The following is a 27,561-nucleotide window of genomic DNA, read 5'->3' as shown; positions in this document are numbered from 1 at the left end:
AGCCCGAGAGGCCACGGCTTAAGAAAAGATCTCTTTATTCCACGTCGTCCGATATTTTTACACAAGTAAAATAAAATGCATATCTCTATATACCGCGATCCGGGTGGGAGGTGGCGTTCTGGAACAAACGCTCCGCCCTACCCTGTAAACATGACGGGGTGCAGATGGGGTGGGCGGGCGGGACGCGTCCATCAGGGAGGGCCTGCTGCCTGGTGCTGGCTGGTGGCGCCGAGGGGACCCCGTATGTACACACACCTGACTGCTGAGAAGGGCTTCCCGCTCCGTGGCTGGTCAGCAGGGCCCGAGCACCGTCCACAGCACCAGCGCGAGGCCCAGCGGGGCCAGGCTGTGGGCGAGGCTGGGCAGGGCGCCCGAGCCCTCTGCATCCCCAGCCCCACCGCCCCCGCTGCCTGCCTGGCCCAGGCGGCATTGGCTGCGGGTGCGGTTCTTGCGGGAACAGCCTGGCTTCCGGCGAGGGCCCGTGGTGGGGGGCCCTGGAGGCTCGGAGCCCTCAGGCCGCATCCCGCTCAGCGGGGGCTCGGCCGAGCCCGGGAGGGTCCCAAAGGGGGAGTCGTTGATGTGCCTCGGGCCAGAGCCGTTGCCCGGCGGGCTGTCCCCAGACGGCACCCGTCCCTTGAGTGCGTTGCCGGCAGAGGCTGGGCTCCCAGCCTCGAACACCAGGGCCTTGTCTGCGGCATCGGGCTGGCAGCACTTGGGAAGCCCCAGAAGCTCTTCATCGGCAGGCCTGCCAGTCCAGACGGGACGTGAGGGCCGGGCCACCATGGCGCAGCCCTCCAGGTCAGCGGCGGCCAGGCGCTTGAGGTCACGGCCGGCCAGGCGCAGGGGCAGGCTGCAGAGCAGCTCAGACGAGGAGCCGCGGAACTGCTGCAGCCAGGCCCAGAGCGGGCGTGCCCGGCAGTCACACACCCAGGGGTTGTCATTGAGCCGCAGGTACTGCAGGCCTCGCAGGGGTGCCAGGGCCTCGGCTGGCAGTGCCGACAGGTTGTTAGCAAACAGGTAGAGCGTCATGAGGCGGCCGAGGTCACGGAAGGCATGCGGGTGCACACGGGACACGCGGTTCTGATGCAGAAGGAGGCGGTCGAGGCTGTGCAGGCCACGGAAGGCGCGCTCGGGCACGCTGGGGATGCGGTTGCCGTGCAGGAAGAGGTGTGTGAGGTTGCCCAGGTCGCGGAAGGCGTCATCCGGCAGTGCCTGCAGCCCGTTGTCCTGCAGGTAGAGGTACTGCAGGGCAGCCAGGCCACGGAACAGCCCGGGGCCGAGCTCCTGCAGGCCGCAGCGGTCCAGGTGCAGGGTGTGCAGGCGGCTCAGGCCGCGGAACGTGGCGGGGTCCACGGCACGCAGCTGTGCATTGTCGCTGAGGTCCAGCTGCTCGAGGAGGGCCAGGCCGCTGAAGGCAGCTGCGTCAATACGGGCCAGCGCGTTTGAATGCAGCCACAGGATGGTGAGGTTGCGGCACGCACGGAAGCTGGCGGCAGGCACGTGAGCGATGCGGTTGCCATGCAGGAAGACGCGCTGGCTGGCGGCCGGGATATCGGCGGGCACGGCCAGGAGGCCTTGCTGCGGACAGCTTGTCGTCACCTTGGGCTCATTGTAGCATACACAGGCCCCCGGGCAAGGGGCTGCCACCCGCCACGCCTGCAGCCACAGCACCCAGGCCAGCAGCTGGCTCCCTGTGGGCAGAGGAGACGGTGGTTAATGGGCTGAGGGCCCCGTGAGGCTGGTGGGCATGCTGGAGCCAGGCTGGCCCCTGGGATCAGTCCTTGGGACGGTCTTGAGCAGGGCCCAGGACATGCTGTCAGCCCTGAAGATTCAGGGGCTGGGATCCTTGCTCCGCCTGCCACATGGAAATGACATCGCTGAAACCTACCAGGGGGTTCCACACTCCGCACTGGGCATCCTCACCTGCAGATGCCCCATGCCGCCCTGCCCAGAGCCCAAACATACAAGCTGACATGCTTACACCAGCCACGCGAGGTTGGCTGGATCACCCCCAAGGCCCATTGGAAGCCCTCCTGAGATGGACATTCAAGCCTGCAGACACTTTCTCAGTACACCAGGGAGCGCCGCGGGCCTGCCCACCATCCCTGTCAGCCCTGCCCCACCAGCCCATCAGCCAGGCTGGGAGAAAAGCCCTTGGTAAACACCAAGGACCAGGACGGCTAAGCTCACATAGGGCTAAGGCTCACGCCCAGGTCTGCCAGGCAGCCAGCTGCTGGGCTTCCAGCTGCTTCTGCAGCAGCTCCTTCTGAGGGCCCTCCCAGGCTGCAGGAAGGTGCGGGGGGTGGGGTGGTGCACTGGGGCTCAGACTCTGTGCCCTGTGCAGGCCCCCTGCCCAGGCTCCCAGAGCCCCTAAGGCCCGAGGGCTGCCCGGATTCTGAGGAGGCCTCACCACGGCACAAAGCTGTGCTTTAATGAAGAAACCGCAAGGGCCTCAGAGCCACGAGCCACGACCCCTAGCAGCCCTCCTGTAGGGGGTCTGGGTCCCATCAATACAGGACACGAAACTTACAGGCACCATGGGCTCCAGAGCAATTCTGCTCTTACAGGATCAGGAGCCTGGACGCCCAAGGGCAGGGGCAAGGGAGCCAGGCAGGTGCAGCCCTGCCTGCCCTATAAGCCCCCTCCAGGCAGGCTGCTGCTCCCTCCTCCACACATCCTGACTTGGCATGGAACTCCTCCTGCAGCCTCCTCCCTTCGGCCTCATTCTTTGCTTGATCTCCTCCCTGGGTGAGGAGCTTACTCCTTCCCAACCAATCGATGCCTGCACAATTCCTCCTATCCATCCCCCCCTCCCTGCCCCACCACCATCTCGAGGCCAGACCCACACAGGGCCTCACCAAAGACCTACACTCTTGCGGCACTGCATCCACCCTGGTCTCCCCACTGGGGCCACACAGCCAAATACGAAGCTCACTGCCTCTCATCCCACCATTACAGCCCCCCTCTTCCAGTGTCGAAGGTTCTTTCCTCCTTCAGGAGCAAGTCTATTAAAATGTGAATCCCCCTGGGAGGGTTATGGCTTATCAGCTAACACCTTCGTTGACAGATAACACCTGCATTGACAGCTAACACCTTTCTTGGCAGTTAGCTAAGAGCAGGATTCCGCACACAGGAGGCCGGCTGAGGTCTGGGGCTGGAGCCAGGTGGGAGGAAGGACAGGACCATGGGCCAGCTTCCCCCACCCAGACCTGTGAACTTGGGGGCCCCCCATTCACGCTGGGGCCCTCGCCACACTGGATCCTGCCTGGGCCGGCACAGATGCATGCCCCAAACCCAGAGCCGTAGCAAGGCCAGCATGTTTCGTGGTGATAAACAGTCTGCCCTCCTGGACTTTGGTCCCCAGGATAGGCACCCACATCCTGGGACTCATCTGTCCCTTGTGTTCCGTCAGCCTCCCAGGTGGGGCTGTTTGTTAGCTGCCCGGTAAGGATTGGAGGCGGGGGTCCAGAGAGGCAAGCCTGGTATAGAACTCCCCATACCCAGGACACCCCTCCCCAGGCTGGCCATGCCCAGGAGGCTGTGAGGGCCCCTCAGCCTGCTGTGCTACTTAAACTGCTGACATCCTCTGCAGGCTCCCTCCTGATGGGGCTTCTCAGGGAAGTCGGGCCTGATTATGCCAGCTCTCAACCAGCGTCTCACCTGTCACTACGCTCTGAAAACAGCACTTCCTGTCCCCGAGGACTCACGGAAGAGGAAGACGTGGGATGGGCTGGGATGGGGGCTCCAGGTACTCACCAGGCCGGGCTTTGGACCGCACTACCACGGATGGGCCACGTCACCAATCATGCTACGTCACAGGCATGCCAATGTCATCAGCCGCACCCGGCCACAACTGGGCCACACCACCCAGCAGGCTATGTGAGCAGCCACCCGTCGTAACCACGTTTGCCACCATCTGAGCTGGTCCTCCCCGCTGCCAGGCAGGCCTGAAGCCATGGTCTGGGAGCTGGGCTGGTGTCAGGTTCAGCTGACTTCCCCAGAACCAGCTGCTTCTCCAGCCTCCAGCCCTCCCCTGCCCAGGCCCCCAGCAGGCTGTAAGCCATGTGCTTGGGGTACACCCACTCCAGGAATGGCCCAAGTGAGGCTCTAGGGCTGAGCTATGCCACGGGGATAAGTGGCAGAGCAGCAGTGTGGCTCGGCCCTGCTGGGAATCTGGCGTCAGGCATGGCTCCATTCCTGCTGAGCTGACCGCTTTTCGGAAGCCAACTTCTGAGGGTCGGTCCCTCTGCACGGGTGTGCTGTCAGTGCAGCGGCCAGTGGTGGGCTTGCTCCTTGCTGCAGCCACGGTAATTGGCTCCAGTCTGGCCCCCCTTGGGGCCTGCCTGCTGGTCTCCATGGCAACCCCTCCGCTGAGCAAGCAGAGGGGGCATCTTTTTTTTTTTTTTTTTAAAGATTTTATTTATTTATTTGACAGACAGAGATCACAAGTAGACAGAGAGGCAGGCAGAGAGAGAGAGGGAAGCAGGCTCCCTGATGAGCAGAGAGCCCGATGCGGGACTCGATCCCAGGACCCTGAGATCATGACCTGAGCCGAAGGCAGCGGCTTAACCCACTGAGCCACCCAGGCGCCCAGGGGGCATCTTTTTATGAGATAATCAAACCCAACTTTGTGGCCTGTGTTCCTACTCCCGGCAGGGGCCCTAGGGACACAGGAGGCCCTGCCAGGTTGCGGGATGGTGATCCCTGACCCCACCCCAGGGGCTGGACCCAGTTACGCATCTAACCCCCTCCGAACCCTAAAAAGTGACTCCGCCATCTGGTCTCCCCATCCTGTCCCCTAACCTGTCCTCCTAGCCCATCCCCTCAGTCCCACCTCCCACTTGTACCCAGCCTCACTGGGCTCCTATTCTCAGTGAGCATTCAATACCAGCTTGCCTCCAAGCACATGACAAGAAAACAGCCCTGCCCCAGCCCCGGTTCACTCACAGCAAAGGCATATTCCCGCACAGGCTGCCTGGCCCCCTGAGCCTCGCACAGACTGGAGCCGGTCCTTCTCCTGCCATCCCTGGGGCTGACTTGGGCCTCCTCTTTTCCTTAGTCCTCACCTCAAAATGGCCCTGTCAGGTTAGGGAGCTTCTCCAGTGCCCTACCCATGGGGAGGCCCATGGGTTCATGGGAGGGACTCCCCCCTTAGCTCAGTTCTGCCTCAGGAGCAGTGCTGATGGCACAAAGGCCACCACTGGGGAAGGACTGGCCATTCCTGCCTGGGAGGCTGTGGGGGGGAGGCAGTGACTGGCTTCTGCTCAGGGCCTCTCCCACTAGGGCAGCTGGACAAAGCAGGAATGACCACTAACGAGGCCATGCGGCCCAAATCCCATCAGGTCTGGGTGTGGTCCCAAAGAGCCCCTGCATTGCTGCCCCTGCCCCGGGGCAGCAAAGGGCCCAGGTTCTCCTTCATGGGCACAGCAGGGTGTTGGGGGAGGAAAGGGGAGGAGTAGGGAGAGGAGCCAGGAGGGGCGGGAGACTTCTGGGGACTCACCAGCAGCCGCAGGAGCCAGTGGGCCGGTGGACAGGCGGCTGCTGAGGTCAGCAGCTTGGGAGTGGGGATTGCCAGAGGCTATAGGCACAGGGGAGGTCTCTGCTTCCTGGCCTTTACTTCTCTTGGGGGTCCCCTAGCCTGGCCTGGGGTGTGCGGCTCCCCCCAGGTCCTCGGGGACCCTTCTGCTGCTGCCTGCTGCCCCCACCCCATGAAGTCATAGATACAGCACAGGGCTGGCCACCTTGTTTGCTCAGTGCCCTTGGACCTCCCCGCTGCAATATGGTGGCAGAAACAGGGGGCAGCATGAGATTCTACCAGTTGGCATAAAAGGCATGAGTCAGAGCTGCCTAAGAATCCATTTTCTTTATAATATCACAAGCCCATTTTACAGATTAGGAGACTGAGGTAGAGAGCAGTTAAGCCCCGGATTGCTCCAACCTGGAGATGGTCCAGGAGGAAGGATGGGAAAAAGAAGGGACCACATCCAGCCAAGCCAGTAATGGAGTTCAGGCTGTGAGGGCGTAGGCAGGCACCAGGGGTACATAGCTCCCTCCTGGGCCATCTGTGGCTGGGAGGGGACATCTCCGGGGAGGCTCTGAGCAGCTGCTTGCCGCCCCCCTCACTCCCAGAAGACTGGGGTGAGTAGGCTGGGGAGGGGAGGTTGCACAGCTGGGGCACAACCAGGACACTGGTCAGCTCAGGACCCTCTCGAGCACCAAGAACGTCCCCAGAAGGATCACGTCACAGACCGCAGTTACACGGCAGAACGAGAGGCCACAGCTCAGCACACCAAGGCCAGAAATAGCTCTGGGCGGGGGTGGGGGGGTGGCATTGACATACCGTAGAGGGTCAGGGCCCCCTAGCAGCGCTGTACTCCCTCTTTCCTGTCCCGTGCCTGCTCCCCATCCCTGCCAGCCCTCCACCAGTGATGGGCTCACCCCCCACCGTCCATTGGTCCCCTCCTCAGTCTTCACTCCTCGCTCACATTCACCTCCCAACTTCTAGACCATGTACGTGCCCTTGGCATTTCCCTGCCCCCTTCCTTGGCTCCGGGGGGTGGGGGAGGAGAGGGGCAGCCCACCCGTGAAAGGGCCTGCCTCTCCCGGGGGTATGGCTGCCAGCCCCCGCTGCCGGTCATGCCCCTCAAGGCCCTACTCCTTACTGATCGTCTCGGGGCAGTAGCTGCAGGGGCAGGCCAGCTCGATAACAGGCAAGGTCACCTGTCAGGGAAGGAGGGCACTGACCCAGGGCTGAGCAGTTCCAGCAGGCCAAGCTGCATGCAGTGGGGAAACTGAGGCCCAGCGTAGGCCGAGCGAGCAGGAGCAGCCTCCTGAATGCACTCAGCGCCCAGGTGGACGGAGGGCTGACAGAGGTCTGCTGAATCCTCCTAGGAGGCTATTTTATTTTCCTATCTTACGGGGGCTGAAAATGAGGTTTGGTAGGGGAAAGCACTTGCTCACAGAACTGGGACTAATAGGATTCCCAGCCCCATGGTGTCTAATCACTAAAAGGGCTTGCGTGGCAGTAGGGAGTTGAAGCTCCCCATCCCCACCTTCCCATTACCCCCACCCCTAAACCCAAGCTACGTTCCCCCTTAAAATTTCCAGCTGACACAGCACCTGGGAGGGCCCTGGATCCCTTTCAAAGGCAAGAAACCAAGGCTGCCAGGGGAGGGGCCGGTCCACCTGAGAGCTTGAGGTCCTGGGTGCACAGCTTGCATTAAGGGTATGTCCCCGAGGGGATCCCCCACGATAGGGGCCCCACTGGACGCTGTCAGCTTGAGACCAGTCCCCAGCTTATAATGCTTCTGGTCAAGTAGCAGGCTGACCATAGGGGGTCACCCTGCTGCACGGCACGTGCCACAATGGGAATTTAAGGGACCATGGAATCCTACCCTGGCTCCAGACATCAGGGGGACACCAGGGAGGGGCACCGGAGCCCACTGCCAAGGTGAGCATCCAGGTAGACCTTCCAGTGGGTGGGAACCTGGGCCCTATAATCATGCTTTAGGAATCCATCCTTGGTCAAGGCTGGGCTGCTGGAACTGAGGGCTCTGGAAGCTCATCCTGTCTGTGTTTCCATCTGATGCTCACCTCCCTTGGCCCCTGCCAAGGGAGCCCCACACCGGGGACTGCTGATGTCAGCCTCTGGAGGCTCTGTTCACCTGAAAACCCACCCAGCGTGCAGGACCCCCTCCCCCCACTTCAGGGATTCAGACAGTAACCTCTCCCTCACAGGTGGGCATCCCCTACCCCCTCCATTGAGACCACCAACAAACACCCATTGTCCAATTACCTGGAGAATCTGTTTCCACAACCTCTCATCAGTTGGGCTCTCAGCTCATTCAATCTGGTGGCCAGCGTGGGGTCGAGTCCCGGAGGATGTGAATGAGGTATCAGCCGGGGGCCAGTATGGCCCTGGTCTGCCCCGGCAGGGGGCGCGCAGCTCAGGAATTGGGCTCTCCCAGTGTCGGGGCCTGGGACCTGCCCTGCCACGTACCTGCCACCATGCCCATCTGCCCTCCCTGACCCCTTCCCCCTGCCAGCTCTCACTCAGAACTGGGCGCCTAGCCCCACCCCAATACACCCCACCTCCTCCCAGGACCCTGTATCTATCCAATACCTTCCCAAAGTTCACCGTCCCTGTGAGGCCCAGAGAGGGGAGAGGGGGAGTGACAGAGCCTCCAACAGGCAGACATGGTGTAGGAGTGCGCTCTTGGGTGCACTTGTCAGAATGCACACCTGGGGTGCGTACAAGAGTAACACCCACCGAGGGCACACGCTACGGGAACACACACTCGGGGTGCACGCTACAGGAACACACAACAGGCATACACTTCTGGGCCTTCGGCTGCCAGGGCCTGGGTGGGTCAGGGCACAGTGGGTGAGGTGGCTGTATAGCAGAGGGCTGCTGTGATGAGAGTGGGACTAGACCAGAGGGCTCATCCCCACCTGCTCAGGAGCCCTCGGCATTTGTCAAACATCACGGGCAAGGCAGGCCGGTGGCCTCTGTATGACTGGGGTTCATTCTTCTACGAGGTGACAAGTGCATATCTCAGGAGGCGTGCAGCCCCTTGTCCCCTGGGATCCGCCAGTCCCGCCCCTTGGCTGTCTGTCTCTGATCAGCCCTAGTCCCGGGGTGGGGGGAGCTGGATTGCCGCCTACCTGAAATGTCCCAGGACAGTTGAGTTCTTGCAAACACTGACCAGGGCAGTCAGTCCTCGGAAGGGAGGTAAAGAATCAAGGGTGCTTAGGGGCTCTGTAACTAAACTGGGGTGGTGAGGTGGGGGGCAGCACCTGCTGAGGCCATGGAGAGGCCCAGTGGGGGCTGGCGAGGACCTCTGGACAGAGACAAGTAGGAAGGGCCACAGGATCTGGCCCTTTCCAGGGGACAAGTGTTTCCAGAGGCAGTGACGAGATGGTCCCATTCGGGTCACCACCGGCCAGGGCACTGTGTCCAGGTGACCAGAGTGAAGCCCCTGTCTGAGCCAATGGGTCCTCATGCCTCCTCTTCTATCGGCATCTGGCAAACCAGCCCACCAGCCGCCACCTGTCTTTGTAAATAACAGGTTATCAGCATATGGCCACACCTGGGTGCTTACTGTGCTGCTCTAGCGTCCCCACAGCTTAGTGGAGTAGTCCTCACAGGTGGTGTGGCCCACAGAGATGACACTGTTCGGGATCTGGCCCTTTAGAGAGAGAGTCTGCCAACCTGGCTTGTGATTGGAGTACGCAGAGTACCTGCTACCTGTGGGTACTGCCACTCTCACCCTCACGGTGGTCCTACGGAGGTCACTTGAAACCCTGCCCCACTGCCCACCTAACGAAAAGTAAACCAAGGGTCAGAGAAGGCCACTGTCTTGCTGAGACCACACTGCTGGAATGGACAGAGCCTAGTGGCCTCTCACGGGGCTGGAGGGAAAGGTGACCCCCAAATGGTGTGTAGGTCAAAAGAAACACAATTATTTTGCTAAAGAGGCCGTTGAGGGGCTGGTGATCAAACACGCGTTAAAGAGGACGCTTACAACACTGTCAGACAAAGCCGGCTGTAGAGGAGGATGTCCTCAGGGTCTGGGGTGGTGGGGGGAGGAGGCACTGATCCACATGGCACCTGCTTGTGCTGCAGGATGACAATCTTGGGAGATGGTCTTGGAGTCTCTGGGCTACAACCCTCTCCATGCCAATTCCTGTGCCCTCCTCTAGGGGCTCTGTGGCCAGGTCACACGGAGGGCAGCCCGCTGGCCCACTACTATCAGCCTGTCCACTTGGGCTGGGAGGAGGGGACATGGCAGGTCAGGTTTGAGGCACTTCCCAGGATGACAAGGTCCAGGCCTCAGCTGACAGAATCTTCCCATCTGAGAACAAAGAAAAAGTACAGGTGGGATGACTCTGTCAAGAAAAGGAGAGAGGCACAGAGTGTAGGGGCCTTCTTGCAAGCAGGCTTCCCTAGACCATTCTGTGGACCTCTGGCCAGAATCGTGAATGGAAAGTTGGTCATGGAGGTCCATGATCTTTTTTTTTTTTTTTTTTAAAGATTTTATTTATTTCAGAGAGAATGAGAGAGAGAGCGAGTGTGAAAGAAGGGAGAGGGTCAGAGGAGAAGCAGACTTCCCACTGAGCAGGGAGCTGGATGCAGGACTTGATCCTGGGACTCCAGGATCATGACCTGAGCCGAAGGCAATCACCTAACCAACTGAGCCACCCAGGTGCCCGGAGGCCCATGATCCTTGTCACCAATAACACTATCATCGTCACCACACCAATCATGGGCAAGTCCCTCAGATCGCAGGCAGTTCAGAAGCAGCCTGGGACCAACCTGAGGCCAGGCTGGAGTGCAGCCAGCCTCGCACCAGGGTGGGGAGCCCCAGAAGTGGGTGAGCAGCGGGCCAGTGTGGGGTGGACACCAGACACCCCTGAGGAGGGTTGTGGCCCAAGGATGCCCATTCCAGCATCAGTGCCTTGGCCAAGTCAGTCCACACAGGGCCTGTACCAGGTGACAGGGATGGAGAGGGGAGAGATAGAGCCCTTGGCTTCCCTGTCTCCCTGGGACTGCTCAAGGCACAGACTCCCTGAGGTGTCATGACATCCCACAGCACAGAAAGGGGATGACCATTGACCCCACTTCCAGACAAGGGCACTGAAGCCTAGTGAGGTGAGGTGATCATGTGTACCAGCTGAGGCCAGGGGACAGGATCTTAGGACCCCTGCCACTGCCCCAGGTGACCAGAGCAGGCCCTGAGCTCTAGAGACCCAAACAGCGGAGGGGCAGCTCTTCCCCCCATGGCAGGCCAGCTGCTGAGCACACCCCCACGCTCTGAGCAACTTGGCCCCCACACACCTCATCCTCAGCCCCAAGCCTTTTGTTCCCTGAGCTAGTGGGCCATGGGGTCTGGTAGTCCCAGGCTCAGAATGAGGACTCTGTACCCCTTTGTGCAGTGGCTGGGGAAGCGGCTGGCCAGCTCTGGGTCTGTCTCAACACCGTGAGATCTGGGGATGACAACAGGCTAGCACCAGCCTTTCCGGGACCCTGAGATGCCTCCAGCTCTGTGGCTGGTGTCCTGCCTCCCCAGGGGACCTTCAGTCAAGTCCCATCTCAGGTGAGGAACCCACGGTGATGAGGCCTATAGCTCAGAGGTGGCATCCCAGAGACATCCTGATTGGTAGCCTGGCCAGACGGTCCTGCTTTGTCCAGGAGAGGTGGCATCCAAGTAAAAGGAAGTTATGGGTGGTGGGCCCAGCAACGAGGCTGCACATTATAAGCTTGCCTAGAGCCACCATCCCATCCCCAGCATCAGGCTCAGCTTCAGTGGAGTGAGGAGGCTCCCAGACAGGCCTGTGCAGCCCAACTTGAGTCATGAGAGAACCCTGTCTTGCTCAGCGTGGCCTCAAGTTCTTGCTGCTTCTCAAGGAACACTGGTGGTTCCTTGAGATTTTCCTCCTTGGTGGTTTTCCTCCTTGCCCACCCACCACCTGTGTTACAGACAAGTGGTCATCCCCCCTCCTCAAGAGCCGAGATGATGATGAAGAAGTATGTGTTAAGGGCAAGGACCAGGGAAATGGGGCTGCTCCCCTGGAGAAACATCCAGAGAAAGGGTTTCCACCGTGGGCTTCTGAGGGCGCTCAGGGTAGCCCCTCCCCGATCACCCCAAACCTGCCAGTTTATAAGCCCTGCTCTTAGCAGTGCTTCTCTAGAACACATGACCAGAAAATCAGGCACCTGGAAAAGACTTGAAGGCAGACAAGAGGGAAAACAACTGTAGAGGAAGCAGAGACAGTGCAGGGAATAGATAAAAATCAGGCGAAAAATCTAATCAATGTCTTCTCAGGGATAGAAGGAGATTTAAAACAAGAACAGGGTGCTATGAACAAGGAGCCATCAGAAAACAAGAAGAGTAACTGGAAGTTAAAAATAGAATTACTAAAATTACTAAAAAAAAAAAAAATCAATAGAAGGGTTGGAAAACAAGGTCAAGGAAGTCTTCCAGAAAGAAAAACAGAAAGAGAAAGAAAGAAAAAAAAATTGATGAGATTCAGAAGACAAATATAGGTCAAATATCTGAGAAAACAGAAAAAATAGAGGAGAAAAAAGTTATCAAAGAAATAATACCAGAAAATCTCTCAGAGCTGAAGATCCAGCCCTCCACTGGGCAAGTGTCTAGCATAACAGATGACATTCCCAGTGTGATTTCAGTCCCCTGGGGGTCAAAAGAGGTCTGAAGCCCCCAAGGGAAAAGCAATGTGGCATAAGACCTCTCTACAGAACACTGGATGCCAAGAAGATAACAAAATGGCAATGGTTTCAAAATTCTGAGGGACTTTCTTTTCTTTCTTTCTTTCTTTTTTTTTTTTTTTAAGATTTTATTTATTTATTTGACAGCGAAAGACACAGCAAATGAAGGAACACAAGCAGAGGGAAAGTGAGAAGCAGGCTTCCTGCCAAGCAGGGAACCTAGTGTGGGACTTGATCCCAGGACCCTGGGATCATGACCTGAGCCGAAGGCAGATGCTTAACGACTGAACCACCCAGGTGCCCTGGGACATTATTTTCAACATGGAATAGGTTTGCTAATATATGAGGACTCACAGAATGATTCTTCACTGTGAATTCCTTAGAGAGTTAGCTGGGGATGTGCTTCAGCTAGAACTAGGATATAAACCCAGAAAGAGGAAAATGTGGGGCCCAGGAAACATTGGGTGATAATGGAAGTCCTGGGCAGTTATGAGTAAACCACAGCATGCCTGGTCCATGTGGGGACAGCAAGACAAAGGCCTGGGGTCAGACCTCCCTGGAGTTAAATGAGACACCCAGTAGAACACCTGAGGTGGAAAGAGAAGGCACATGAGGGTAGTAGATGGGACAAGGGAGAAAAGACAAAGTCAACTGTAAACTCCAGGGAAACCAAAGGCCATACAAGAGCAGAACGGTCACCAAAGTACCCACTGCTCCTCCAACCTGTGGTGGGGTGGTGAAGCACATTTATGTGACTTTGGTTGGAAAACACTGTGACTGATGGTGGTGAGACAACCACACTGGGAAGTATGCTAGGGAAGAGGGAGCTGGGGTAGGAGCCATGGAACTATGAAGGCAACCACTTGGAAAAACAGGGAACAGAGCAACAGTGGCTGCCTTCAAGGAGGAACGGGAGCTGGGGCAGAGCAAGCCAATTCTCAGACTGGCCCTAAAGGACTGGGTGCAGGTTTTAACTTTGAGCAAGATAAGGTTGACCATTTTATCTTTTCAAAATGGCTGCGTATTTGGTGCTGAAATCTCAGAAATAGAAATAAAAAAGAGAAAATAAAGTGTATCCCCCATCTCCTAAGTACACTTGATGGGACAGCTTCTGGCCTGAAAATTCAGCTGAGTGCTCAGGCCTCCGACATCTGGACAAAGGCCCACCCCATCTCCTCATCTCTGCCCAGTTCACAGACATGAGACACCCCGCACCTCAGACTGAGGGCCCCCCAAGAGCAGGGAGCCCAGCAGATAAACCTGGCAGGGGGCTGTGTGCACATGGAGCCTCAGGAGTGGGAGTCTGTGGCCCGGGGGAGGGCTTGCCCTGACCTTGGCTGAGCGCAAACAGGCTTTCCTCGGCTTCAAGAGCCCCAGTTACATTTCTGCCACCGAACCCGCGGCACACAGGCAGGGGCGACGTGAATAAGTAATTGCTCTTTTATTAACGAGTGATAAATTATTCCTATATGATTGTGTGTGATAACTCTTCCTTATTTGAAATCAATTTGGGATGGAAATTGTTGGCGGCTTCTCACCAGTGAGGGTGGGAGGACCAGGCGCCGCTGCCTCCTGGAAAAGCAGGTCAGTGTATTTCGGCTACTTCCTGAGGCTGATGCGCCAGGAGCTGGCATGTGGAAGGGGGTTGGCTGCCTTGGGGGCGGGGGCTTAGGGAGGGCGGCCTTATTCCCCAGCACCTGCCCCTGAGACCTGGGAGGGGTCCGGGCAGGGGCTCCAGTATGGCTTCTCCCCACCTCCAACACCTGCCCGAGGCTCCCAAGAGGCCCAGCCTACCCCACCTGACACCAAGGAAGGGTCAGGCTGGGGGAGGAGCCCCTGAAAGCTCAAGCCCTGCCCCCATCCTCACTCCCTCCTCCCCCGGCTCAACGCTCCCTCCCAGGCCAGGCTGCAGGAAACCAGGCTGTGCCCACCTCTCCCTGCTCCTGTTTCTCCCCAGCTGCCTCCCTGCCCCCCCCAGCGCGGCAGTTACAGGTCTGAGAGGCTGGGGCACCTCCTAGCCCCGCCATGTTGCCCAGCTCAGCCCAGACACCACCAGGGAACTTGACTCTCAGGTCTGGCTTGGTCAGCTGTCAATTGGAGAGCTTGGGTCTGAGAACCTGACAAATCCCCAGGGCTAGGGGCATTTGGTGGACCCAGGGTCCCTGATACCCGCCCCCCACACCTCCATCCACTGCCGGGGCACACCCACTTCACCACGCACCTCGCTGGTCAACTTAGCAGGTGCTTGCTTCCTTCCGTCGAGCCCCTCAATGAGCTGTGCCCTGGGCTGTGGGCTCCACAGGGACAGGAGCCACAGCTGGTGACCAGCACACACCATAAATGTTTGTCACACAGGAGTGTAAGAAATGTCCACCATTACAGACAGGAAAGTCGCAGACTCTGTGAGGCTGTGGGGACAGCGTTCCCCAACGATGTGTTTGGAGAGTCCCCAGGAGAGTCTATGGGGTACCCACATCCCCATGGGGGAAGGGCAGTAGCACCTGGAAGCCAATGCCAATTTCACCTGTATTACAGAAAAGTTTTGGTCTCCCCCAGATTCCTATGTTGAAGCCCAAACCCCCAGTGTGATGATATTTGGAAGAGGGGCCTTGAGAGAAGGGAACCCCGATGAGATCATGTGGGTGGGGCCCCCATGATAGAATGAGGGCCCTTACAAGAAGAGATAGTGGAGGGCTTGTTTTCACTGTCTCCGCATGGGGACATGGCGAGAAGGTGGCCATCTGCAAGCCAGGAAGAAAGCTCTCACCAGAACTGGACCACGCTGGCTCCCTGATCTCAGACTGCCCGCCTCCAGAACTGTGAGCAAATAAATTTCTGTTGTTTAAGCCACCCAGTCTGCGGTATTTTGTTATGACAGCCTGAGCTGACTAATACAACTTCTTTCTTACATCTCTGATATATCTTCCCAGATTTTTTTCAACACACACGAACCGGTAAAATCAGGAACATTTTCAGTTTGGTTTGTTTGGTCTCCTGTGCCAACGCTGGACGGGGCAGCCCTGCCCTGAGAAGGGTGAGTGAGGAAGTCCTCTGTCAGGGGGACCCCCTTCCAAGACCTCCCCATGCCATGGGCTCCCTGCCGACCACAGCTGGCCCTGTGGGATGGCTGGAGAAGGCCAGGGCTTTGGTGACCACTCTGCCTCCCTGGGGACTCAGGTAGGTCTTTCAACCTCTTGGGCTCTGTTCCATCACCTGGAGAATGGGGATAACCTCACAGGGAATGGAGAGACCACACAGCCCATACAGGGCTGGTGCACAGCGGGTACACTGGAAATGCCTGGCTTACCTGTGGGATCATCTCAGGAGTGCTGCATGTCACCCCCGGCAGGGAGCCACCGTCCCCACCTGACAGAAGGGACCAAGTCACAGCTAGAAAGGGCATGCTCGGTCGTGCCTTTGCTCAGACAGTTCCCCTTTCTAGAATACCTGCCCTATTCCCAACACATTCCCCTAGAAGGGCTCTTCTCCTCAGAGTCCCACCATGCCAGCCCTTGGAGGCCTTCCCAACATGTTCTCCTGCAGCACCACAATCACATTGAGTCCTGTCCCCAATGCTGGACTCAGCTCCGATGGGGCCACTGAAGGGAGCAGGTCACAGCTCGTGGGCTCTCACTAAGGGGTACATGGCAGGGGGAAAGCATCAGCTAGGCCTGAGGGTTCTCGCGTGAGTGACATGCCAAGCTGGTCTTGACCCCACCTGGGCCTCAGGGAAATGTGGGGATAGTCACTTAGTGGTGCTGGTGTTGGCCACCTGGTAGGGCCTGAGGGGGAAGGTCTTTAGCCCCTTACTCCCTAATGGCCACCACCGGCTCTAGGAACATACTGCAACCCTCCATCCCCCGGGGTCCCCTTGTCTCTGATTAGGAGGGTCATGCCTCTCTCAGGCTTCCTGTGATCTGGAGTGGAGAAAGAGTAAGCCACGGCACTGGGGAGGGCTCTATGGGGGCCCTGACGTGCATGTACACAAACACACACACACACACACTGCCACCACCCACCCTGGGCCACCCTGGGGACTGGGCCGTGGCTCCAGCAGCAGGTAAAGAATGGAGTCCATTAGGGCCACCATCTGTCTCAGCTGTGATGGGTCCTCTCGGTGACATCCAGGAGGTATGTAGATGGAATATCTTTATGGGGAGAGTTTTTCTTTTGCCAATTTTCGAACAGGAAGCCAGACACTTGTCACACCTGTCCCTGTGTCAGCCTCTGCCTGACATAAATTGGGGCTGAGGCAGGGAGATGAAAGACAGCCTGGACACGACCGGTGTGCAGTGGCCACGTGTCATACGGCCAGGAGCACACAGAGCGGGGGCTGGCCTCCCACTGGGGCTGGGCGGTGGGGGGGGGGCAGGCCACTGCCCACTCCACCCTGTCTTTCCAGCCTTAGATCCCCCAAAATCCCCCCTTGGCTCCCCTCTTGGCCCCCACAAGCTCCTCACCTAACTCCCATCTCCTCCCCCCCCCGCCAAACAGTTTAGGCCCAGCTCAGCAGTCCCAGCCACCCGGCCCGGAGTCCACTGTCCCAGAGTCCACTGTCTTCTGCTCCCCCTAGGAGCTCCCCCCACCTACACCAATAGCTCTAACGTCTCTTTAAGACCCAGGGCTAGTGTGACCTCAGGGCGGAGGCCTAGCCTTCAGAGTCCTCATTGCACCCCCACTAGCACTTCTTTCTCCTGCGACCCTCATGGACTTTGGGGTATCTCCCTGGGACCTGAAGGGCCTTGGGGGGCAGAATGCATCACAAGAATCTAGGGGTCCCTGCTGCCTAACACAGGGCTGGCCTGAAACTAAAGGCTAGAAAACATTTCACCAAGAGAATGGAAAGACAAGTGACCCTCTGGGACCTGCCCAGGACCAGCCCCCACCCCCAGGGTACATCTTGGTACCTGGCTAATCCCCTGGAGGGTGGGGAGGGCTCTGCCCAGGGGATGCTGGGGGACCAGTTGCCAGGCCATACTCCAGAACCACACCCCAGGGTTCCCCTCAGCTCCTCCATCATCCCTGTCACCCATGCCATGGGCTAAGGAGTGCTCACTGCCAGGGAGAGAGTGACAGTCCTGCATCTTCCTCAGATGGCCCTTGGGGTCTTGGCCTCAGCCCCCAAGGAAACCTAAGAGCCCAATTCCCACCAGGCTCATAGGCCACTGCGTCACACAGCCTCATTCCTTGGGAGGCCCCATGGATCCTGGAGGTGAGGGCTGGGCAGGGGTGTGACTAGGCAGCACTGTGCTCTCTAAGGACAAGGAGGGGGTTGAGTGTGTCCTGGGAGACCATGGAGGCCTCGAGCAAGGCGGCTGAGGTAAGTGGACAGTAGAGAGCTGCGGGAAGCATGTGGCAGGGCTCTGGGAAGGGTGAGGGCAGGGCAGAGCATCAGGGCCCACTCCCAGTTCCTGGCTGGGGTGTGCTGTGGTGGCAGGTGAAGGCCTGTGGAAGAAGGTGGGAGAGCTGGGTGTGAGCATCCTGTGGGGCCCACGGCCCCCGCAAGACTGAGAAGATGTGGTGCCCAGCCCATTCTGGTGGCTGGCCAGGACTAGCCTTTCTCTTTAATTCTGCTTCCAGCTACATTGCTGGGGATGGAAGGTGCTTTCAGGCTGGTAGCCAAACCTAGGGGGGCCCCATCCCGCCCAAAGACCACAGGGCGCCCCTTCCATCATAACACGAAGGTGCTGCAAGGTGAACTGTGGGGGCAGAAGTCTCCACATTGTGAAGGCAGAGAGACCTTGAATTTCCTTCTGAGTCGGTATGGGGTGACCAGGACCAGTGCCCACCTGCCCCAGGGTGGGACTTGGAGACTCCTCACCTTCTGGGGGTCCCAGATGCCCCTCCAGACTCCCCTGCCACTGGCCCTGCCTGAACTTTTGCACATCCTATCCCCAGCCCACCACGGCGTCCCAATCCCACTCCTCACTTGGCTCCCCATGGCATGAATGGGTACGTCACAGACTCCCCTTGGGACAGGCAGCAAAGACCCTCATGGCAGGAGGACTGATGGGGGAGTGGCAGGCCCAGAAAGGGGTTCCTCCTCTGTGCTCCCATGGCTCAACTAAGTCTTCTGCTCCAGGAATCACAGTGGCCCACACACGCTTCTTTACCCTGCTGACCAAGTTTCACCAGAGACTACCCCCCTCAGGGCAGGGCCGCTGTAAGACTTGATAACCCAAGGGGGCCCCTGGAAGGTGGGGACCCCATGACCCACTGAGGGCCCTGGATGTCCCATCACCAACCTCCGTCTCCATAGGAAGTTCCAGCCTAGGGCAGTGGGTCCCACCTGAATGGGACCATTAAGCTCCCATAAGGGGCTGGGCCTTGTGGGCTGCATTCAACACTGACTCCCCCTTCAGAGTCTCCTGTGTGACAGAAAGACTCAGAAGGTGACTGACATACCCAGGTGCTCAGCTGGCTCTAGGCTAAAGCCAGGAGGGTCCCAAGGCCAGACACTGACTGCCCAGGCTTTGCCTGGAGGGCTTCCCCCATAGGATGGCATCTCTGTCTCTCTCTAGAGCTGTGCCTTTGGTCATCTGAGTCCTGGAGAGGGGCCACCTTCTTGCAGCCACCTGGACAGCTGGCCTGCCCCTGACGACGGGCAGCCGTCCCCGGGGGCCAGGACTGCCAGCTCCTGCGTCTCCTGGGAGCTCATTCCCTGTGTCCCAGTGCCAGGCCTCAGGGCTGTGGAGACGGGAAGGCAGGCACAGGTGTGCATGGCAGGTGCTGAGACCAGGGAGCTGGAGGCCTCCTCTCATTGGGGTGGAAGAGGAGATTCCCAAAGGAGACTCCTTGGCCCAGGCCCTGAAAACAATGGGGGCTCCTCCAGGGGTAAGACATGGGAGAGTTTAAGCAGGAGGGGGCCTGGCTGGCAGGCAGCATGTTTTAGGAAAGCATCTCAGAGCATGAAGGGAGGACAAGATGGCAGGCAGGCAGCTGTGGGCATCTGTGACCATGGACCTGGGAGGGGACCGGCCCACAGCAAGCCCTCACTGAGGCATAAAAGGGGATGGATTTCCCTGGAACACAACCTGATCCTGGACAGGCCTTTGGAGATGGGAGGCAGCCAGGACCCTGGGCCTTGGGGGGTAGATATTGGGGCTGGAGGGGCAGGGGGTACAGGGGTGATCAGCACCAGACAGACTGGATCTGGGGGACCTGTGACTCCACTGGAGCACAGCTACACCTGCAGGGAAAATATATGTGGAACTGCTGGGTGGGGGACAGCCTAGGGGCCTGAGACCCCCGCTCAGCTTCACGGGCCTGGCATACAGCAGGGAGGCAGTAAATGCTTGCTAAGCAATCACTAGGACCTGAGGGCCATAGCAGAACTCAGCGACAGGCCAAGCGGGGCCTCAGAACTGGCCTTGGTGGGTGGACGGGGAGGCAAGAGAGTCTGGGGGACTCTGGATTCCCGGCTGGTCTTGTGTACCCCATCACCACCTCACCTTCCATGTTGACTCACTGTCCCTTGCTCTTTACACAGTACCTACTGTGTGCTTGGGGCTGCGACATGATACCAGGAGCCAGCCACCTAGCCCCCATCTCTCTCCCCCAGAGTCCAGCACCCTACACACCTCAGGCTCAAGTGTTTTCCCACCCACGAAGGCACTGAGTCAGAAGCACCACCTTTGGTCAACAGCCGTGGATTACGGATGAAGCCTCTGGCGACCAGGAAAGGGCGGGTGCTGCCCAAGGTCACACAGCAAACCGGCACTGCACGGGCTAATGCAATGCCTGCCCAGACTTGGGATGGGGAGACTTCTGGCAGGTCTCTGAGCCCGCCCCATCTGGGCCCTGGCAGGAGGTGAATAAAGGCAACATCTCAACAAGGTCACAATAGTTGGGACAGATGGAGGACACGGCGCTGTGCTGAAGCAAGAGAGGGGCAATCCGAGAAGGCTCCCTGGAGGAGGTGAGGGGCCCAGAACCCTGCCTTGGCCTGAGCCCCTCGGCACTCCACCCCCTTCCTCGATGGGCCCTTCACTAGCTTCAGCCTCAGTCTGACATTTCCTGTGACATTTGCTGCAAAGAAATAGAGTCATAAACCCAAAGGTTAAATTTGCACATTGCCTCACACTGCCAGGAGAAGTGTGGTCCCTCCGCCCACCAGGTGCTGTGGCTGCAGGGTTTGTGTAGGATGGCCCGCCCATTCCTAGAGCCCTTACTGGGGGCCCGAAGGTCTCCCTCCCAGGCCCTCTGAGAAATCTCAGCCACTGTTACCCAAAACAGTTTCTGGGCACACCAGTTCCCGAAGTGTGTTGCACAGGGGTGTCCTTCAGAGGCCCTACCCAATCTGTTTGCAAACCCGAGGCCCCCAGACACCCTGTGGTAAAGGAGATCTACCTATGCCACTTAACCCAGCCAGTCCCAAATTTGCTTGACCACGAAACCCTTGCTCAGTCACCACCAACATTCTGTAGAACTTCAATTATGCAAAGTGTGACCTGTGCTGGTCGGTTAGGAACGCCTAGGTGCCGACCCGAGAGCAGAGGAGCACACCCAGGGAGCTGGGTGGGCTGCTTGAACAAATCTGGGTCAGCTCCTGACAACCCAGACTCTCCACTCCGGCTCCCCACGTCACTGCTGGCCCAGCTCCATGTGCCTGGGCCCCGACAGGGCTCGTAGTCTGTCCAGCCCACCTGAGCCAACCCAAGCCCCTGGACTTTGCCCAGACAGCACCTTCCATGGCCCCTCCAGGAAGTCTGCCCATAGTCCGGCCTTTCAGCTGTACCTCCTGGGCCTGGCTGCCCAGTCCTTGGGGGAGGTGGTGGTCAAGGCTGTAGGATGGTGCCGCATGGCCCATCCTCCACCCTCTGAGCAGAGCAAGGCAGCGGGCCCACGTGGAGACAGGACTGTCAGGACGCTGCAGGGTGAAGGCAGAGGTGTGCGAAGGGGGCAGAAGAGAGGCAGCCAGAAATCCAGATGCACAAAGGCCATCCCCAGAGTCAGAATCCTGATCAAAGCCCAGAAGCAGATTCTATGACTTGCAGAGCACACCCATAAAATGTTGGGAGGGGGTGGGGATCAGGGCCTGCCGCCTTTGCAGTGGGGACGTGGTGCCTGTGGCCAGGCCTTCAGTGAGGACACCGGGGGCATGGGCTGAGAGCCCCTCCCCGGGGGGGTCGGCTACTGGACCATGGACAATGCGAGAAGCCGAGGCAAGTTCGGATAAATAAATTATGGCGAATCCTCAGGAAGGGATTCCACATACACCAGTAAACCCATGATTGCACAAGAATAGTTCCCGATGTGCAAAGTGTTTAAAATACAGCGACAAAAGAAGAAACTGCAGCACACAACACCCGGCCGGGCCCACACGCTCCGGTGACGGTTCGCGGAGAGGCAGGGTGTGTGGACGACGTGCCCACCCTCTGGCTGGGCTTCTGTTTTTGGCTCTGGGACCACCTGTCTTTAAAGCATTTGATCCTATAAACTCAGGAGGGCAAGGATCACATCCCTTTATTTGCCTGGCTCCAAATAGGGTCTGACAGGCTGGGGACAAATGAATGAGTAAATGAACGGATGTCTAGACGTCTGGAATGGGGCAGCTGGGTCACAGGGTTGGGGGACACCAAGGGGTGTTTTCGAGGGGTTATCTTGAGAGGGTAAGTGGAGGGCTGAGGGGCCAGTGCTCCAGTATGGCTGAAGGGATGGGGTAGAGGGGTATGGGCAGCCAGGCCGGCTCCTATGGACCTTGAGGCCCAAGACCTGGGTGGCTACCAAGGAACAGGCAGCCCTCCCCGGGGGGTCAGAGGTCAGGGTCCACCAGGCTGAGGGCGGGGTGGCAGGAACTCGTTAGGCAGGCACAGCCAAGAGCCCTTGGAGGAGCCCCACAGCAGGGCCCAGGGGCAGGAGTGTCACACTCATACACACTCCCCTCACACTCCCATTCACTCACTCAAAGCCATTCACTTATTCACTGTGGAACTCCTTTCCTGGTGCTCCTGTTCTCCTAACCCCTTTCCGGCTGCACAGACTGAGGCTCTGTGGAGACTCTCTGGCCACAGGCCCAGAGAGCAGGAAATGCAGCCCCGGGGGATGGGTTCCTTCTGCCTCCACCAGCCAGGACCCTCCCGGTGCTGCACCAGCTGCCACGGGCGTCCGTGCCACAAAGCGGTGGATTCGGGCCTGGGGCAGGGAGCAAGGAGGGAAGGAGGGGCTGGAGCCAAGAGGCAGCACTGGCCATGGGGAGCACCGGGAGCACCGAGAGCCCGAGGCCCCTGGTCTGGGAGCAGCAGATGGGGGGGGAGCTTGGAGTCCAGAGAGCATGGGGGAACCAGGGCCGCACACGGCTGGCCCCCAGTGGTCTGTCACTCACAATGAGTAACGGCAAACAAACCTGGGTCTCAGGCCAGCCCTCGGGTTCCTCAGACAGCAAGACTCCCTCTTCTGCCTTCCAGAGCCCTAGCATATCCTGGAGTGGGGGCTCTTCTACAGACACCCCCATAAGCCCTCTTGCTTCCTGAGACGCACCGGGCCCTCTCCCCTACCTTTCATCTGCGACTACAGGGAGAGGGCCAGTCCCAACTGCAGGACACGCAGCTGGCTGTTAATCCTCACATAGAGAAACTGAGGCTCAGATGTTCTGCAGGCTTCCTGCTGGTGAGGGGCAGAGCCGCTTGGGAAGCACGCGGCTGGCCACCCCCCACCTTTTGCAGTGCTCTCACTTCCTGCCCCCCAACTGCCCATCACACCTTTCAACTCCCCTGTGACCTCTATGTGCCTTTGTTTCCCCATCTGCAAAGAGGTGGGAAAGAGGTCCGGTTGGCAGTGCAAGAGTTCTGGAAGGACTTCCATTTGTGGGAACCACTGCCTGGGGTGGTGTGTGTGGGGGGATAGTGACGTTTTGGGTATTTTGAAGGCAAAAACACTGGCATCAGAACCCTGTGGGGACCTGATTCCTGGCCCTTGTCACGGGTGAGAAGGCTGAGGCACACAGAGGTGAACTGTCATACCCAAGGTCATACTACCAACGGGTGGCTGTGCCAGGACCCAAATCCAGGAAGTTCTGTGATCCCTGCCCTCTGCCAGGTGGTTGTGTGCTGACCACCACCTGGCTCAGTCTGTCTCCTGGAGCTTGCTTCTCCCTCACCTTGTTTGGCTTGTTTGGCTTAGAAAAGAGGCCAGCCCCTTAGCCTACCTGGCCATGGGGCCCAACCTCCGGCCCACCCCTCTGTTTCACCCCCACACATTCTAGAAGGATGACCCACTTGTCTCCATTCTCTAGACAAGGACACAGATGAGGACCAGTCAGGATGGCCCCACCTCTCTAAGACCCTAGCCCAACGTCCTCCTCACTGCAGTGAGAGTGGGTCACCCACACCCTTACTCAGTACCCCACACAGCACCTGAGCCCCATACAACACCTGAGGCAGGTGACCTAACACAGAACCCCTTACTGATAAGGCTCCTACCACGGAGAGACTGAGGCTGGAGGGCAGGGCCTTCCTGAGGTCACCCTGGGTCAACCTCAGGGTGGACACACACCTGCTCCCCTTGGGCTTAGTGGCAGTGACTACAGAGCAGGGAGGAAGGGTCTGGCCTCTTTGTTACTGTGTTGACCTCCAGGTTTGAAATGGGCCTTCCCTGCCCAGGTGAGTCCCTGCCCCCATCAGCCTCCATTGCTCCAGCCCAGGGGGCAGGGGAAGAGGGGCTGGGAGCCCTTTGGCCTCACAACTTAGGCTGGGTGCCCTGAATTATCTCCCTGGCACACACCCTTAGTGCCGATGCTAAGGATTTGGGTAAAACCTGCTCATAGTCTGTCTGGGTGTACGAGGGCACCCACACTGGAGGCAAAGACCCACACACGGATGTGACCACAGGCACTACGGGCATGCGTGCAGAGACACACACGTGCAGAAGCATAGAGTCACACACACACACACACACACACAAAGACCCAAGGGGCTGTGGAGGGGAGACTCCCAGGACACGGACAGAAGGCAGACATAGGGGGCCATGCTCCCGTAGCCGGATTCTCGCCCCTCCATCTGTGAGCTTTGGCTGCCCAGAGCCTCCCCCTCAACACATGTGCATGTAGGCAAGGGAGCGGGTCCCGCTAAGGGGCCCCAGCATGTGCCAAGTGTGGGGACCACAGCAGGCATGCTATGTGCACGCATGTGTGGCTGTGGGCGTGCAGGCGGGGGCGAGGACATGGATGTGCGTCCACAGCACGCGCACGCGCATGTGTGTGTGTGTGCACACTGGGGCAGCCTGGCATGCATGTGCACACGCGGTGTACAAGTGTGCAGCCCTTGTAGACACGTGCACGTGCAAGGAAACGTGTGTGCCGCCTGCGGCACAGTGGACATCAGCAGGGCGGTCTGGGTGGGCACCAAAGGAGCACCCTCCAGGCAGGGCATGCCCAAGTTCCCTCCCAGGAGGTCCCCCCTCCGCCCCCCTCGCCCAGACCCCTGTTTCAGGGCCTTGCAGCAGGGAGCGGAAGGCGTCCCATGAGGGCTGCCAGGGAGGGGACGCTGCAAGCCCCATCACTTCTGGAGCCTCTTATCTGAGCCCCCCCACCCCCGGGGTCCTCAGGCTGCGGGTGGAGGCTGCTAAGGCGGCCTCTTCTCCACCTTGCCAGCCCCCTGGTGGGGTAGCTCTGGGTCAGCTCCGCCCCCCACGCCCTCTACGGTAGCCAACGCCCCCACTCATCCCCCTGCGGCCTGACCCCAGAGAAACCAGAGGTCCTGAGCGGAGTCCTCCGGGCAAGGATGGAAGCGACCCGGTACCCTCACCCCTGCTTGGTACCCACGTTTCTGCAACCCTGCTCATTAACCCTTTCGAGGCCGGGACGCTCCGACGCTGGACCCCGCCCTTCCAGCCGGCAGACCCCACCCCTGCCCCGGTCGGGAGTCCGGGGCCAAACGGCCCCGCGGTCCCCGGCCCCGCCGCCGCGGCCAACTTTCCCGGGAAGCGGCAACTTTTCCTGCTGCCGCGGGCTCCGCCCTCCCGGGGCCGGGGCGCCCGCGGCCCGAGCCCGGCGCGGCACTGCGGTGGCCCTCACGGCCGCCCGGTGACCCTTCTGCCTACCTCGGCAGCCCCGGCCTGGCCCTACGGCTCTGGGAGGGGCCGTCCCCACCGTCCCCACCCCGACGGCCCGGCTCGGGTGCGGAACGGCACTCACCTCCGGCGGACGCCCTCTTCATCTTAGGGGTCGGGCGGGGCGCGACGGGGACCGAAAGTCGCTTCGGGGCCGGCGCCCGTCTCCCCGCGGCCGGGTCCGCATCCAGGCGCCGCCGCTCCGGCCCGGCCCCGGCCCGGCCGCGGGACGAGGCTGGGCGCGCTCCGCTCCCCGGGTCTGCTGGGCTGGCGGGGCCGCGGGCGCGGAGGGCGAGGGCGGCGGCGGCGGCGCGGACTGGCGGGGCGCTCGCGGCGCGGGCCGGGAGCGGATGAATGTTTTATGGGATCATGTGGTTTGACGCGCGAGGAATCCGCCCGGTCCCCCCCGCCGGCCGGGCCGGGGCGGGGCGGGGGCGGGGCGGGGCGGGGCCTCGAGGCGGGCGGGGCGCTCACCTGGGCGCGGGCCGGGCGGGGTGCGTTAAGGGGTGCGGGGCGGGGGACCGGGGAGGGAGCGTGGGCGGCGCGGGGTCCCGGGGCGCGCAGGCCGGGCCGCAGTAGGGGTTCAGCCCGCCCGGTGCACCGGCGCCGCGCGGCCCCAGACAAAGGCGGCGCATTTCTGAAGAGGCGGCGGCCCCTGCAGGCGGCCGCGGGGATGGCGGCGCCAGCGGTAGCCGGCTGGGGGCGCTGGCCCGAGGGCGTGGGCCCGAGGGCGTGGCGGCCTGTGTGGGGATCCCCGATAGGTCCAGCCACTGGTAATGACTTTGTCCGGAGGCTTAGGGACCGGGGCACGCCTCTGCCTGGCGCACTCGCTTCCTCGCTTCACTAAATCCTGGAGCCTCCCCGCCCAACGGCGGAACAACCTTTTGCTGGAGTAGGATTGCTCCATTTTTCAGATCGAAAACTGAGACTCTAAGCTCAACAGACTTCTGAAGCTCCCAACAGACGTCTTTGTAGCCCTCTCTGCACCAACCCAAGGAGAGGACGCAGTCACAGTCCTGACCTTACCCACAGGTGCACACCAACTGTTCCCTTCTTTGGAGTGGGGAAGTCCAGGAGATTCCCGTCCAGTCCACCTGCTTAGTACCCTCACCCTCCACAAAGCCAGCCCACTCTCAAGGGCCAGATAAACCACTGACCCTGCCCCTTCTGCACACACTCCTGCACAGATTTCCCTCTGTCCCTGTCCTCAGGGGATCTATCTGGCCTCACAGATAAGCTCCTGGGTGCATCTGGAGTCTTCAGCCAGCTACCAGGCTGGGAGTGCTGGGAGCTGATCAGCCTGGCCTGGGCCTCTCTGAGCCAGGTGGATAAGAGACTGGCTGGCAAAGTTGGTTCCAATCCGTAGGACCCTGTGTCCAGGGCAGGCTCTGGACCCTTCCCGGTGAATGTATCATGGTGGCCAAGGACTTGGTGGTCCCGCTGGAAGTCCTAGCCAGTGTCACCTGGTGACATGAATCCGAGAGACCTGGTCACTAGAAATCCTAGTGCACTCTGCCTCCCCACCAGACCAAGCCTCCTGACCACAGAGGTGGCATTAGGAGAGGTCGGCAGAGTGCTGGGTTGGTGGCCTGCCAGCCTCACCAAGGGAAAGCAGGTAACACCCTGAGCCCAGTGCTCCCATCTGAGCATGGAGTTGCAGGCAACCTCATGGGGTGGAGACCAATGGGGGTGCCCATGCTGGGCTGGCCCCCAGTAGAGGCTGCCCTGCCCAGATCCCTGAGGGTGCACTGCAGCCCAGTCCACACCTTCGCCTGCTCTGTCCCTATTGCTCTCATCCCTGCCTTGGTTTACCAGGTCATTGTGGAGTATCTTTAATTCCCAGACACAACAGGTGGTGAGGTGGAGCTCAGACCACTCCAGTATCTGTGCAATTGCTCCAGCCCCCAGCCATGTACCCACAGTCGCCTCTCCAGGGGGTGCTGGGTGCTGATTGCCACCAGTGAATCCTTGCCACAGCCACACAGGAGGTGTGTCCCCCATCGAACAAGTGGGGAAGCTGAGGCCAAACTCACAGAGCCAGCCAGGGGCTGAGACTTGTCCCTGTGCTAGCACCCTTCCTCTGGGGTCCTTGCATGCAGCGGCTCCCAGATCAGGGAAAGTTCTCTCCACAAGGCCACCTTAGACCAAATGAAGAGTCATGTGGCACTGGCCATCGGTCTGAGGTCTGAGCTAGTGTGGACCAGAATCTCAGGCTCCTTGGTGGCTATAATGATCCAGGACCCCAGGCTGGCCCACCGCTGCTGAAGGTTGTGACTCCATTTTCC

The 27,561-nt window shown here is 59.7% G+C and overlaps 1 protein-coding gene across 1 annotated transcript; it reads right to left on the bottom strand.

Annotated features, from left to right (window-relative positions):
• Positions 1-18: 18 nt before the first annotated feature.
• On the bottom strand, positions 19-25,664 carry RTN4R (reticulon 4 receptor). Its single transcript, XM_032875841.1, has 2 exons — positions 25,362-25,664; positions 19-1,691 (listed from the first exon to the last, which is right to left on the bottom strand). Exons 1-2 carry the CDS (start codon positions 25,381-25,383, stop codon positions 292-294), a joined length of 1,422 nt encoding a protein of 473 aa, XP_032731732.1. The 5' UTR covers positions 25,384-25,664; the 3' UTR covers positions 19-291.
• Positions 25,665-27,561: the final 1,897 nt, after the last annotated feature.

This window comes from Lontra canadensis, unplaced genomic scaffold (assembly GCF_010015895.1).
Source record: "Lontra canadensis isolate GAN:19392208 unplaced genomic scaffold, GSC_riverotter_1.0 scaffold57, whole genome shotgun sequence".
Taxonomy (NCBI): domain Eukaryota; kingdom Metazoa; phylum Chordata; class Mammalia; order Carnivora; family Mustelidae; genus Lontra; species Lontra canadensis.
The sequence above is the reverse complement of the archived record's forward strand: the minus strand, read 5'-3'. Positions and strand labels throughout refer to the sequence as shown.